The following is a 13,761-nucleotide window of genomic DNA, read 5'->3' as shown; positions in this document are numbered from 1 at the left end:
TGGTGTTTGGGCTTTTTGATAAACATGTATACAAGTACAGCTAGTGTTTGAACTGGCTGACCCGTAGCTCAAGACTCATAACCGTGCTGTGACACCAGCAGAATTGAATTAGTTTATGCATGAGTGAGTGTTCGTCGTTCAGCCACGTCCAATATCTAATCCAAAGCATATCAGCCATGGTGCAGGGCAGATCATCCATTACTATGTCCATTCAAAGTATGCAAATATACACGGGCTAAATGCTTGAGGCAGAACAAAAGCAAATCAGTGACTTGATACCCATAGAGTATGTACAGTGAAAGGAGTAACTATGACATTAAGCCATTGCTTGAGATATAGGTTAAGAAGCCAACGCTCCCGTGCGTCAGGAAGTCCCATGAGAGCTTGGCATACGCGAAGCCAGATGGCCTATGAGTCCGTGCATAGTTCCAAGCCTACATGAACGATATTTTCATTACGGAGAACGGATACAGAGTTGGATTCAGGTCACCTGACCCACATTGTGATGTTTCCAGCATCGGAACGACGGCCTTAGGATTTTCCTTGCCCAGGCCGGTCAGCTCCACGCAAGGACGACGTTAGCGCCATCAGTGAGCTGCAGGCAGGAACCTCTTGCGTTGCGTGCGGCCTCATGAATTGACCAACCCCAACAAGCACCAAACGAACATCACATCCCACGCGACATCGGCCGAACCCATCGCGACGTTATTGTGACAGAAATAAACACCTAGAAGCTCTGATTAATATAGAGCCAACAGGATACAGGTGCTGGAGATACAGACGAAGCCACAACCATGTCCGAAGCTACGTTAAAGCCCGAGAAGGACTTCACGAAGGAGGTCGACCAGCAACTTCCGGAAGCTGAAACTCTGGCAAAAGTACACCTCCATCAGTAGAGGGAGCGGTGCGATAGAGATACATGAAGCTGACTCTAGTGTGCAGACCAATCTTCAAGGCGCAATCGAGAAGCTTACTGCCCTTGAGAAGCAGACTCGGCAGGTATGGCCCCGAGCGCCGCCTAGTTCGCGGTTGACAACTGCAGTCGGAGCTAATGAAATCGTAGGCCTCCGATTTAGCATCGACATCTCGGGTTCTGATCGCAATCGTAACCCTCTGCAAAAATGCCGGCGACTGGAGCTTGATGAATGAGCAAACGCTCGTCCTTTCCAAGAAGCATAGCCAACTCAAGCAGGCCATCACCAAGATGGTACAGACCGTGGTTGGCTTCTTAGATGACACACCAGACCTCAAGACGAAGCTCTCAGTTATCGAGACTCTTCGGACTGTCACAGAGGGAAAGATATTTGTCGAGGTGGAACGAGCCCGTGTGACTAAGATTCTTTCCGATATCAAAAAGGAGCAGGGGGATCTGAAAGCTGCCACGGAGATCTTGTGCGAATTGCAGGTGGAGACATTTGGCTCTATGGACCGACGGGAAAAGACTGAATTCATTCTAGCACAAGTTGCGTTGTGCATTGAGAGTGAGGACTGGACTCAGGCTAGTATCCTAGGCCGCAAGATCAGCACACGGTATTTGGCCCGTAAGCCCAAGAAGACTGCCGAGCAGTTAGAGAAGGAACAGAAGGAGCGTGAGAAGAAGAGGGCTCGAGGCGAGGAAGTTCCAGAGGAGAAAGAAGACGATACCACAGACCTCAAGTTGCGGTACTATGAACAGCAAATCGCCCTTGCGAAACATGATGACAAATATCTGGATGTGTGCAAGCACTACCGACAAGTTCTCGATACCGAAGCGGTCGAGGAAGACCCTGCTAAGCTTCATCCCGTAAGTTGACCCGCTTGATCTGGGCTCTAGCCAATATGAAAACTGACAAGACTTCAGGTGCTTCAACGCATCATCTATTTTGTCATCCTTTCCCCTTATGATAACGAGCAACACGACCTACTTCACCGCGTATTCAAAGACACGCGGAACTCTCAAGTCCCGTTGGATGCCGAACTCCTCAGGCTGTTCACCGTCCACGAACTGATGCGATGGCCCGAGATTGCCAAAAAGTTTGGTCCACACCTGTGTAGCACCGATGTCTTCGATGCGCAGCCCGGCCAGTCGTCCGATGCGAAGGCTCACCAGCGTTGGGAGGACCTTCGAAAGCGTGTCATCGAGCACAACGTCCGTGTCGTCGCCAAGTACTATACTCGAATTCGCATGAACCGTCTTACCGAGTTGCTCGATTTGGCTGAGGATGAAACTGAAAAGTATATTAGCGAGTTGGTCACGTCGAAGACTGTCTATGCCAAGATCGATCGGCCCGCTCGAATCGTCAGTTTTGCTAAACCCAGAGGCGCCGATGATATTTTGAACGAATGGAGCCATAACATGAAGAGTTTATTGGGATTGCTAGAGAGAATCGACCACCTAATCACGAAGGAGGAGATGATGGCTCGCATTCAACCCACAAGTGCAAAATAGATGAATGCCTGGTAGGACGGGATTGTAGACGGCTTGACTTGCGAGGGGGTTACAGAAATAGGCGCAATGGTCGTCGGGACTGATGGTCATGCAGTTATGGCTTGTACAGATTTAGACAGTCCTCAAGAATGGAGGGCATTTTAATGGAGCATCAAAATTTGACTTGCATCTATATCTAGTCTCTTAGTCTAGGTGTCTGTATATCTGCACTGTCTACCAAGCTTGCCAAACCCCCGTCACAACCCAGCCTTTGGCGCTGCATCATAAACATGCTGCTTAATAAACCCAGCCAAGGGCATCACCCACTCCTTGGACACAGGAACATGATGACCACCGGGGTGCACCACCTGCGTCGCACTCTCGCACCTGTCAATCAAGGCCTGACTCCTGCTCTCCTCCACAACCGTATCCAAACTGCCGAGGTAATGCAACGACGGCGTGCGTATCTTGGGCTTATACAAGAACTGTAACGACTCCGGTGTCGCCCAAAACCCAGAATAAGACACGGCAAACTTTGCTGCCCTCCCGCCGTTGGCTTCCCGCAGCTTCCTCACCCATTCGCCTGCCGGTCCCTCGGGCACAGCTCGCTCTGCCTCCAGCGCCGCTGCCACCATGCCCGTCGCCGCACCGCCTTGGCTGAATCCACACACGCCGTCTACGCCGCCCGCTTCGCGGATAGCCTGGGCGATGGTCTCCATGCCCTTCTCCAGGTAGATGTATTCTCCTGAGCCCTCGTCCTTGCGCCACCACGCCCACGTGTCCGGTTGGTAGTCGTCTTCCTCGGCGGGGTCGGAGGGTGGTGAGTAGAACGGCATGTCCTGGGGCAGGAGGCGGTTGGGGCCAGTGGGATAGATGAGCACGGGGGTCAGGGAGAGAGGGGACAAGACCTTTGTGAGGAGTTTTTCCAGGGCGCGGGTTTTGGCGCGGAGCAAGGCTCCCGATTGTGTGTAGCCTGGTCATGTTAGTCGGGACTCGGGGGTCCTTGCGAGGTGTGCGAGCGGGCGGGCGCTGTGTGCGTTTGTACATGGAGGGGAAAACGAGCTTGCGGCGGAAAGGAAGCGGCGGACGTGGGTTTGACATACCGTGAAGCATGAGGATCTTGACTTCAGCCTTGCCACCGCTCGTCTTGGCTGGCTGCACGGTAGCACCGTTGGACTCGGTCGAGGCCGTCATCATGCCGAGGCTGGCTTTGTATGGGGCGGGAACTCGGCGCAGGGGGAGTAATCTAGGTCGTGCGATGGTCTGTGAAAATGGGAACATGTATAGAAAAGGGAATGATCTATGTGCGCGACCTTGGAAGCAGATGAAAGGTTTGAGCTGGGGATGGCTTTGGTGGTTTGCGCCGGGCGGGTGGATTTGTCACGGCCGGGCATGCGTCAGCCGGCGAGGAGCCGAATACCGAGCATCGCCGACAAGAGTCGGGTGTTTACAAGGACGAGTGAGATGATTCATTTTGATGTGTGGAAGGATGATTTGGTGGCTTTGGGTATTCTACAACGCATTCGGGCGTCCGATTACCCCAGTCACATATAGTGTGGTCACGGTGGCCTGGATGGATTCATTGCCGACTTGCGACCTGGCAATCTGCTAGTTGACGCATGCACCGACGCCTACACTGAAACAATGCGAAGTGTCCAAATGAGAAGATCGGTAGTGTACATTGTTTGGTGAAATGGGGCTTCTGGGAAACCTCAAATTGTTTCTCTAAATATGCGTTTCGTCGCAAGCCAGGCTGAAGTTTGATGCACAAGGTCTATTAAATCCCCGGATGCGAGTCTATGATACAGTATCACCCCAGATAAACTATCCGGCGTATTTCTCGCTCGATGGAACCGGATTATGCTTCGCTCTCAGCGACAAATTGTCCACTCCACCCTCTCTCACAACTTCTTATCGACTTAGTGGCCGCCGGTCTTGGCCTTGGGGTTGCGAGGGTCGTTCTTCCACTCATCGGCTGACGCAATTGTTAGTAATGTGTGCTCTATTTGCGCAATTGCAGGCGCGGGATATGCATACAGGCCATCATGGCGTTCTGGGCGGAATTGGCACCGTAGGCAATGACGAGACCTGGAACTCAAGTTAATCACTATTTGATGCGGCGTGATCAGGCGGAAAGTCGGGACGACGTCATCGGTAGCTGTTTAAGCACGTACCAGCAGCAAAGAAAGGCCACATCGGCTTCACTATTGGTGATTGTTAGCATCAAGGTACCGAGAGGGAAGGCTGCATTTTCGGGGCCATCGGGCGCGTCAATTGAACGCTCGGGATTGACGTACGGAAAGGAGCCGGGAACTTCTTGAAGGGAGCGACGCCGAGCCAGGACATGATTGCGGTTATCGTGGGTATCTCGAGAGATTGGAAGGGGTTGGATGTGGTGGATAGTGTGCTCGTGGTGAAGTCTTCAAAAGAGCCTTTTCGACGGCCGATTCCACAGAGCTCTCACCTGCGGTTTAAGCCGACAAGTTTCAGCCTCAGGCAGCCAATAGCCAACGACGGAGTACTGAGGACAAGGCAGTTGAATTGGAACCGCTCCGCCAGGCGGAACATCGCATCTTTCATTTATCCGGCAGCTCCACTGCGAATGCGGAGGTCCACGTGACCACCCTCATCACCAATTTTGTGACATCATAAGCTGGCCTGCTAAGTAGGAAGCTGCTATCCGGTACCATTGAGGAAGTCAATCTGCTGCATTCGGCTGTGACTGGAATTTGTGCCACCGCCTCCTCACCTCCTCACTTCCTCCTCGGAAAGCCGTGTTCAAACTGCTCACGGTCCCCTGTCTAATCATAACACATCTCTCGTAACTCCAATTGGCAAAGTGCGGGGTGAGAGACCTCGTTGCAACGTACCTGTGCCGCGCATCCAATTGACGGTCGAGGCTGCCCCCCATTTCAACAGCTTCACTCACAGACACGCAAAAGACGCCGACACTACACGCTCCTTCTGCTCTTGTGCCGCCAACTGCTCTACAAGGAAACCACCGTGCTGCTTCTCCGCGCCCGACTTACAAAACACCACCCATTCTTAAGCTCCGTCTTCCGCCTCCGCTCTTAGCCCTTTTGACACAACGGGGAGTTCTCAATCTTTGTGGGTTTCGTTGAGGAAGTATTTTTCTCCGTCTGAACTCAACCCCCGGCCTTGTCAAGCTTCAGCGGTGCTCCGTCTCTTGAAACTTGGAGCTTCTTGGACCTCTTTTTCGCCACCTACTTCCTCGCCATGTTGTCACGAACCCTTCATCGCCGTGCTGCCGCCGCAGCCCCGCGTAGTGTTTTGCGAGCTCTCAGCACCACGGCCGCCAGGCAGTCCAAGACTCCATCGATGGGAGACATCAATCCTTCCAGGGCGCAAATCGAATCGTTCAACAGGAAGCAGCACGAATTCCGAGAGAGGTTGGTGGAGGCACAGAAAGAACAGGGAGCACGTGCGTTATCTGCTAATAGTTCCACTGCGTCCGAGGCCTCGGGCCAAGGCTCATCCAAGACTGATGCAGGAATTACTTCCGAAGCGAACAAGTATGAGGCTCAACGAAAGTCTGGTCCCCTGTCGAATCTCATTTATGGCACCAAGGAAGGTAGAGAGATGGAGGCACAAATACAAGCCAGCTTCAGTCAGGTGCTCGCTCGCGGCAAATATGTTCACTCGATCGTCTTCCACGAGGTGAAGCCAGAGAAGGTGGACGAATATATGGAGCTCGTTAGCCACTTTTATCCGAAGATGGCCAACCTGCCTGATAATAAGGTACATCTTGTTGGCAGTTGGCGAGTCGAAATTGGTGACTGCGATACATTCGGTATGGCTTAACTACTATTCTTTGGGAAAAAAGGAAGACGGAAGTTAATAATTTCTACAGTGCATATTTGGGAGTACCAAAAGTACGAAGGTTACCATCAATCTCGATACTCCATCACCCACCACCCCGACTTCGCCGACTTTGACAGTAAACTGAAACTGTTGATCAACTCCAAGAAAATTTCACTGATGCAGGAGTTCTCTTTCTGGCCCACAACACCTCCCCGACAGCTAGGCGGCATTTTTGAGCTTCGCTCGTATACACTGCACCCCGGAAATTTGTTGGAGTGGGAGACACACTGGCGACGTGGTCTCAAGGCCCGACGAGAGGTCATGGAGGGCGTGGGCGCGTGGTTTGTTCAAATCGGAGAGCTCAACACCGTCCATCATCTATGGCAATTTGCCAATCTGGAGGAGCGCCGAGAACGCCGAGAGAAGAGCTGGTCGGTTGAAGGATGGAGCGACACGGTCCATAAGACGGTGCCGCTTATCCAGAGCATGAAGTCACGAATTTTGATTCCCATGCCCTGGTCGCCAGTGGCGTAAGGTGCATTCCCACCATTATTATTCTGCATGGAACACAGACGTCAGGGAGATGAGGATGCGATAGGGGAGAGATTGATTTGGTTTGCCGAGAGCTCGAAGTATGTAGCCGCATTTCCTTTCACAGAAGCATTTTTTTAATTGTTCATTTGTCAATGGCGCCGGTGTAACACATCATGTATCATCAATCAAGGCCCCTTGGTAGAAGATATACTAAATGTATTGAGCATTGAATACTCCCATTATGTATGCCCTGTTCCATTTGTGCAACTCTCAGTGGCCTATAAACTCCGTGGGTATCCAATGCAAACAAACGCCATGCCAATAAATGAATTCGGCCCCTAAGTCTCCAATTCCACGCCCATAACCGCTGCCAGATTATACCTTGCCTGCCCCAACATGTGACTCAGGAAGCCCAGCTTGGAATACAGGGAGATCAAGCTTGGATCCGCGCTTTCTATCCTCACCTTTTCCCGAACAAAGACATTCTCGGTCCGGTCTCTCTTGCCGCTCGTCCTGGCGCCGCCAAGCCCCCTCTTGGGCTCGCAGCTGCCGTCGCCGTCGGGGTCGTACCGAAACACCGTGTCCATCTCATCGTGCTCCAGCCTCCGCACCGTCCCAATCGCCAGGCCCAGCTTGACGCCGAAATGCACCGGCGCGTCGGCCGGCTCCAGCGCCCGCAGCCACAGCACGATGCTGCTCTCCTGCAGCGTCATGTGGAAGCTCAAGTTGGGCGGCAACGCCGGCGAGAAGTGGTGCGCCGGGCAGGACGCCGTCTGCCACGCCGGGTCCGGCTCGCCTGATGCCGACCCCTTGAGGAGCCCGGCCGACTCGGCCAGACACTCGGCCAGCGCGGCCAGCGCAGAGGCAATGCTGTCTGCTGTCGGCGCGGGCGTGTTGTCCAGCAGGAGTCCCAGCAGGTCGATTGACTGCGTGAGATTGGTGAAGATGGCGTCGAGGGGCGGGATATGGATCGGCTCAAGGGGCGAGATGGTGAGTTGCTGCGCGGGCAGCGTTCGCAGCTGGAGGCTTAGCGTCTGTTTTCTCGGTCAGTTTGGCTTTTTTTCCCTTTTTTCAGGGGAAAAGGGGGGGTTTCTACGGACGCCTTTGACGAGACGGGTTCCCACGCGTGTGACTGTTCCTTTGACCTTTTCGTTGCGGTGCGTGCTCATGACCAGTGTGCTGCCGGGGTCGATGGGTGCGAGCAGTGCATAGCAGTCTTCGATGCCGTGCTTGAGCTCGTGGCAGAGCGTCATTGTTTCTTGCACTATCCATTCTAATTCGCGGTCCTGCAAGGCCCAAGGTTGTGTTATTCATTGCGCGGTTAGGGAGAGGACGGCGCGACTCACGAGGGATTCGGCCGCTTTGATTTGCAGCTCCTCGGGAGAGATGTGTGGCCAGACTTCGAGCGTCATGGTGTTTTGGAATTTGAGCTATGGTGGCACTGGGCACAGCCGCGCCATAACTTGCTTGTGTTGAGACGGCGACGAGCTTCGATGTTGGAGGTGAGGTTGAAATGACGTCGGGAAGTCTGGTGCTGTGAAGCAAGTAGCAGGACGTGCATGCAGTGGGGGCTGGAGGCTGATTGCACGGGGTTCAGGGCGGTGTGGTGGGGAGGCGGCGGCAGCCATGCACTTCAAAGATCTCCCAAGTTACCAGTTGACATCTTGGCGCTCGGTAATTCTTCTCTGCAACACGATCCCGAGACCGCCGACAGCGCGTGCATTGCATGCCCTGTACAAGGCGCCACTGCTATTGCTGTCGCCTTGTCATTGAATTTTGGCACTGCTCACTCACATTCTGCGTACCGCCAACATGGCAAAGGCTCATCCCCCTGAGCCATCTCGTGTCAACAAAAATCCTCCCATTGCGCAAGGTAGGCAGCCCAACACATGGCCCGTTTAGAATACGCCTGATGCCCTTAGGATGCAAAATACAAAAAAGACCGCTCAATAGGCCCCAGATCCCATCCTCCTCAAAATCTCCAGTCATCTACGTATCTTCTCATACCCCCTTCCTGTCCGCAGTCAGTCGCGTTCGCAAACTCCTCACCAAGTCCCTACGCAACACAGCGGCAGCCCCCAAGAATGCGTCAACCCATGCACGTGTGGAAGCGCTACAGCGTAGCACCAATACCGCGTATGGGAATGCCTCGCCACTAGTGGTCACCGTCCTGGGCACGGGAAAGGCCATTGAGAAGACGCTCAGCTTGGCGAGTTGGTTCGAGCAGCAGGGGGATTGCGACGTTCGGTTGAGGACCAAGACGGTTGGGACCGTGGATGATGTAATTGTCGAGGAAGGGGAAGGGGATGAGCTGCATAGGATCCGGAGAGTTAGTTGCTTGGAGGTGGTCATCACGTTGAAGTGAGCACAGCACCTTCATTTCCAGCACATGCTATCGTGTGCGGTGAGGGTTGAAACGTGCCGTAATCGGCCCGGTGTCGGAATCGGACCTCTCCACGCAATCACTATCGCTCTGTCACCATGCGGGAGAACCAATCTCGCGAATTCGGCGGCATGTTGTGCGCAGAGATATCTCGGAAGTCGGCAACTTTTTGTTGCAGTTTTGGAACATTGCAAAGACCAAAAGCTCTTGTCTCCGCATTCCCGATCGACTGCTCCAACGCAATACAACTATTCTACCCAGTCGCGTCGTCTTCAAAACGGGGACTGTCCGTTTTTTTTGACCGATTCGGGTCGGCAACAGCTGCAGTGACACGCCCTCCCTGAAGTCCCGGTGATCAGGGCACGGTACGTTGTTTGAATGTAACTATCACGGTGTTGATATTGGCCCAGAAGTGGCACAAGATGAATAAAACTCTGGTTAAGTGTCATCTAAAACTCTCATTATAGCAGGATAAAGTGGGCCGGATTTCTCTCAACGTCCAACTCGGAATAAGAAATACACCGAGCGCACCAGGTTAAGCTGAAGATAGGGGAATCTCAATTTTCAGACAAGGTGGCATTTTGGAAGGTTGATCGGCCATAGGACACTCCGATTCGCCGTTGTTCACTGCATGTTGGTCCTTTGCGTAACAACACTTTGCTCATTGGTGAGCATCTGGGGCCATGGATGAGGTTAGAGAAGTTCATGTCCTTTCCCCAGCTTCCGTAATAGCCGATCCGTAGAAGTCCGCTGGCCATTCACCGAAACGAAGATGCTCTACGTTGTGCTGGATCACAGTGTCGAGCGGGTCACAAATTGATAGGATTCCACGGGATATGCAACTGGACCTTCCCGCCGGCATATAGGCTCACCTGTCAGTACTAAGTAGTAGTCACCAAGTCGTTCTACACACTTCCAAATATTGGGTTTGCTCTTGAGGGCGCCCCTTAGTTGAGAATATCCTTCGCTGCGCGTGGCTATTCACATCTTTGTTTCGTACTGCTAAGACTGAAGAAAGAAATGATTGACAGCGATAAATGACAAGGGGCTGCTTCCCAGCGATTCGAATCTGGAGAGATACATGCCAACTCTGTTCAATAAACAATGCTGGACACCTTGCGAAAGTGGCATAGCAGTGTGCTCTCTAAACAACTTATTCACTAGTCGTGATGTAACCCTGGACACTGAATGCAGTTCGTCATATGTATGACCTCCTGTCGCCCCAAAGAACGAAACCAGATTCGGAACGGAAATTTTGATTTGGATGCCGCATCTACTCCGATTGTCAGTACTTGGTCCGACATGCTTGCACCCGGCTCCCTCCTTGGGGTCGGAAATAGCCGCCATGGTCCCCAAATCTTCGCCCCCGCAGGAGGTGAGCTTGTTCTACATAGGCCATCAGCTCAGCATGTGTAATACATTTTCAAATTACCGACGTTATGACAACCAAGTCCTACAAGCATCAAGTCGGAAGACGGCTTGCCGACCCTTTAACGTTGTGCTATCACCTCCGTACGGTGTCCGTTAATGGTGTGGACACACACCTCATGCACATTTCATCTCCGAATGAAGGTCTCCATTATCCACGTAACTACTAGTTTGCGGAGTACTGACAAAGACTCCGGGTATCCATCTGCACAGCCGAGTGAGCGGATCAAACCCAGATGCTCCACGACTTTTTGGCACAGCATGAAAATATTATAAGAATATGGCACGGGCCAAAGGCCGGATTTCTGACTGCCGCACAGCGATTGAAAAAAAGGGGGGGGGACGAGCCCACAGGTGTAATGCTAATCAGTTCGGATGAGTATGGTTTTCTCGGACTTTGACAGGAGCGGTCGAGTCAGATCTGTCTGGTTTAGTATCGCCGAGCCAGGCCTTCGCACTTGCACCTTTGCCTGTATTCCTGAGGTAGCATTCCGGAGTGCACGCGCATGTACTGTCATTACCTATAAGCGGCACAGAAAATGACGCTGCTCAATCACCGACGTCAAATAAGGAGCGTCCTGTGTCATTTTCTCGTCCAGCGCGGCAAGACCGCTGGGATGAAGGTATTTTGGTCCGGAGGACATGAGATGTAAAGCTGACGGGATTTCTCCTGACGCCGGCCTGCATTCCGCAAATGAATGATACTCTTTGGGCGGACAACTCTTGAAGCTCTTCCAGCTGTGCTCCAATGCGTGCTTCGTTCGTTCAGGAGTTTCAGTTGCTCAATTGGGAACGCAGCCGATCCAAGACGGAGAAGTCCCACCCGCGGACTTAACATGTGCTTCCATGGGAATAATCCAAACTAATTCCTCCCAGGACGAAAATTAAACTCCAATAGACATTGGTGGCGGAATATTATGCCTCATGCGACGGAAGCTCTGAATCTCGACCCCGTTTGAGTCTGTCAATTAATGACTGTTATACATTGAGAAATGCACATTGTCGAAGGGCTACTTCATAACTCCCAAACTTTCTGTTAATGATTATGCCCACGCTGTCAAACACGTTTTACCCACTTCCTACGGTAAGAACCCCGGCGTTGGTGAGTTTTCGGGCTTTGCAGGTCGGCGGTGAGCTCGTCAAGGCCGGATAAGCCCAGCTCAATTGAATTGACGTCGGCGAGTTTGAGTAATAGCGACCCTTTGTCTCTAGTTGCAAACACTCCTCGTGGTTGTTTAGTGTAGGGGTTTAGACTAGGTCAACCCCCATGAGGGACGATACGTTTTAAGAACCCAGGAGCTGCCTCCGAGTAATCACGGCTGGTAAGCCCGCACAGAAAACCCAAAAGCCCAGCCAGTGGCTAACTCACTGGCATGTTAATGCATTGTGACTTGAAAACGATTAGTTTGTAAGAGCTGCGGCAGGCATGGACATCTGAGATGGCACGGGAATCGGATGCCTCTACCCATCAGCGGCTTTCCAGATTCCAGGAATGAGGAATTGTATGGTACAATGTTGCATGGGAGGAGTCGATTCAGGTTGATCTCCAAATGTTGCCGATTCTCCCAGACCTCGGGGCGCTCCACGATGTGATTGTCAAGCCGATGTGGGATGGGAGGGCTGAATGACGCCCATCCAAGCATTCACCAGGCGCCACCTCGCCAGGTCGCTGGTAATCCAAGAATAGCGGGACGCAAAAGTCCGACTCGGGTCCCAAACCAGCCGCGAAGTCAGTCAGCCCGCAGGTCACTCAGCAGCCAAGGGACCGCGGGCGTCCAGAAGTCCTCCAAGCGAGTGGGCTTTTTAGAGCAAGGGGCAAGTAGCCATGTCCGATTTCAAAGCAGTGGCGAACAAGCCGTTTGTCCGGTCGTAAGGTGAGCATGCCCGCAATTCTAAGTGGCAATCGATGGCAAACACAACAGCGGACCGCGGGACATGTTGCGTGTTTGTGATGTCTTTGCTGGCATCAGATATCAATGGTTGAAGATGTCGACTGGCCTTCAACCCCGCAAATGCAGAATGCGAACCGCAGACCGTGCAGGGCTCGTATGTGATCTCTTGACTCTTTAACAACAGCTGCAGGGTGTGAGTGTGTGTCGGGGTGCATGGAGGTCGGGAACATGTGGAACAATCATCATCCATCAATCCAAGCTCAAGGCAACAAGGCTCTTCTTGTAAAGGTAAAAAAGGCAAGAGCAACTGGTCAACTGCCAAGCAAATGACAGGGGTGACAGCTGGAGCCACCCAAGATTTCCAATCGCCCGGGCCGGTGGCGGTTGCCCACTGGAGAGTGGGCTGCAGAGAAGGAAATCAAAGGCGCCCGCTCCTTCCCCGACGGCTTCAGCTCGAAAAGGCGTCTTATCCCCACGCGGTTTTACCAAGTCTACTCCGAGTCCAGATCAAGTCCAAATCCAAACCTCAAAATGCAAACGCAAATCCGGATCTGTCTCTAGTAAATGCACAGTCGGCATTATCCCTTGCCCCGTAATTCAAAATTCACAGTCCTCAATAGGCCGGGCGATCCCAAATACCCGAAGCTTCCTGGCCGCGGCCCTGACCTGACGCCTCCTGCCTTGCGTCGGGTCTCGCGCGCGCTTCTGCTTTGTCACTCAGATACGTTTCGTCAATGCGGACGTAATTCAGAATCCACACCCTCGCAAGCCCCCCGTTTCCGTCAATACCCTTATTAAGCTGCCGGCCATCACCTTAGATATTGACGTCGGTTACAACGTTCTTCGGCATGTCTGTCCTTGGCTCCGCTTGAGTCAGTCAGTTGGTCCAGAGGTCGTGTGGTTTGTGGTCCAAATAGAGATCTTTCCCCAGCCGTCTTGTCAGAGACTACCACACTCATACTCTAGTCTCAGACAGCCAACATACGACCCCAGCCAAAACCTCCTCCCCATCCCGAGCCGTCAGCTCATCACAGCGCCGACGAGCCTTGTGTCGACTCACCCAACATTTACATCAGACCACGCTCCTCGCAACTGCGAATCCGATTCCCCCCGCCGTTTGGCAAACTGCGCTGCTGGCAAGAATTTTAGGAACATTGAAGCCACTGGAGGAAATTAGTTATTACTATACGGAGTACTCGCGAGCGACCTGCAGCTGGTTGGTGTAAACGCCTCCCGCGCTGCATCTATGTCTCATTGAGATAACCATACCCGGCATAACTCCAGCGACAACCACC

General features: G+C 52.8%; 7 protein-coding genes across 7 annotated transcripts; 3 read left to right on the top strand and 4 right to left on the bottom strand.

Annotated features, from left to right (window-relative positions):
- Positions 1-614: 614 nt before the first annotated feature.
- On the top strand, positions 615-2,578 carry RPN5_1 (proteasome regulatory particle subunit). The gene is made up of 4 exons (XM_007810202.2): positions 615-878; positions 943-999; positions 1,064-1,783; positions 1,841-2,578. The coding sequence occupies exons 1-4, from the start codon at positions 795-797 to the stop codon at positions 2,426-2,428; spliced, it is 1,449 nt and encodes a 482-aa protein (XP_007808393.1). The 5' UTR covers positions 615-794; the 3' UTR covers positions 2,429-2,578.
- Positions 2,579-2,664: 86 nt separating this feature from the next.
- J3458_001454 (uncharacterized protein) lies at positions 2,665-3,688 on the bottom strand (the record flags this gene model as incomplete). The annotated part of the gene is made up of 2 exons (XM_066116732.1): positions 2,665-3,380; positions 3,511-3,688. 2 exons carry the CDS (start codon positions 3,686-3,688, stop codon positions 2,665-2,667), a joined length of 894 nt encoding a protein of 297 aa, XP_065978618.1.
- Positions 3,689-4,326: 638 nt separating this feature from the next.
- On the bottom strand, positions 4,327-4,753 carry ATP18_1 (atp18 subunit J of the mitochondrial F1F0 ATP synthase; the record flags this gene model as incomplete). The annotated part of the gene is made up of 4 exons (XM_007810204.1): positions 4,327-4,382; positions 4,445-4,495; positions 4,582-4,611; positions 4,705-4,753. 4 exons carry the CDS (start codon positions 4,751-4,753, stop codon positions 4,327-4,329), a joined length of 186 nt encoding a protein of 61 aa, XP_007808395.1.
- Positions 4,754-5,644: 891 nt separating this feature from the next.
- On the top strand, positions 5,645-6,763 carry J3458_001452 (uncharacterized protein; the record flags this gene model as incomplete). Its single annotated transcript, XM_007810205.2, has 2 exons — positions 5,645-6,218; positions 6,279-6,763. 2 exons carry the CDS (start codon positions 5,645-5,647, stop codon positions 6,761-6,763), a joined length of 1,059 nt encoding a protein of 352 aa, XP_007808396.2.
- Positions 6,764-7,101: 338 nt separating this feature from the next.
- J3458_001451 (uncharacterized protein) lies at positions 7,102-8,175 on the bottom strand (the record flags this gene model as incomplete). Its single annotated transcript, XM_007810206.2, has 3 exons — positions 7,102-7,797; positions 7,864-8,049; positions 8,110-8,175. The coding sequence occupies 3 exons, from the start codon at positions 8,173-8,175 to the stop codon at positions 7,102-7,104; spliced, it is 948 nt and encodes a 315-aa protein (XP_007808397.2).
- Positions 8,176-8,575: 400 nt separating this feature from the next.
- J3458_001450 (uncharacterized protein) lies at positions 8,576-9,128 on the top strand (the record flags this gene model as incomplete). Its single annotated transcript, XM_066116731.1, has 2 exons — positions 8,576-8,636; positions 8,788-9,128. The coding sequence occupies 2 exons, from the start codon at positions 8,576-8,578 to the stop codon at positions 9,126-9,128; spliced, it is 402 nt and encodes a 133-aa protein (XP_065978617.1).
- Positions 9,129-12,377: 3,249 nt separating this feature from the next.
- J3458_001449 (uncharacterized protein) lies at positions 12,378-12,716 on the bottom strand (the record flags this gene model as incomplete). The annotated part of the gene is made up of 1 exon (XM_066116730.1): positions 12,378-12,716. One exon carries the CDS (start codon positions 12,714-12,716, stop codon positions 12,378-12,380), a length of 339 nt encoding a protein of 112 aa, XP_065978616.1.
- Positions 12,717-13,761: the final 1,045 nt, after the last annotated feature.

The sequence above is a fragment of the Metarhizium acridum genome (genome assembly GCF_019434415.1).
Source record: "Metarhizium acridum strain ARSEF 324 chromosome Unknown scaffold_1, whole genome shotgun sequence".
In the NCBI taxonomy this organism is placed as follows: domain Eukaryota; kingdom Fungi; phylum Ascomycota; class Sordariomycetes; order Hypocreales; family Clavicipitaceae; genus Metarhizium; species Metarhizium acridum.
This window is presented reverse-complemented; position numbering and strand designations above follow the sequence as displayed.

Excerpts from the sequence above, each read along its gene's own strand:
- RPN5_1 (XM_007810202.2), top strand. The coding sequence starts at position 795 with ATGTCCGAAGCTACGTTAAAGCCCGAGAAGGACTTCACGAAGGAGGTC. Across the intron at positions 879-942 it reads AAGCTGAAACTCTGGCAAAA|ACCAATCTTCAAGGCGCAAT; the intron begins GTACACCTCCAT and ends TCTAGTGTGCAG. Across the intron at positions 1,000-1,063 it reads TTGAGAAGCAGACTCGGCAG|GCCTCCGATTTAGCATCGAC; the intron begins GTATGGCCCCGA and ends ATGAAATCGTAG.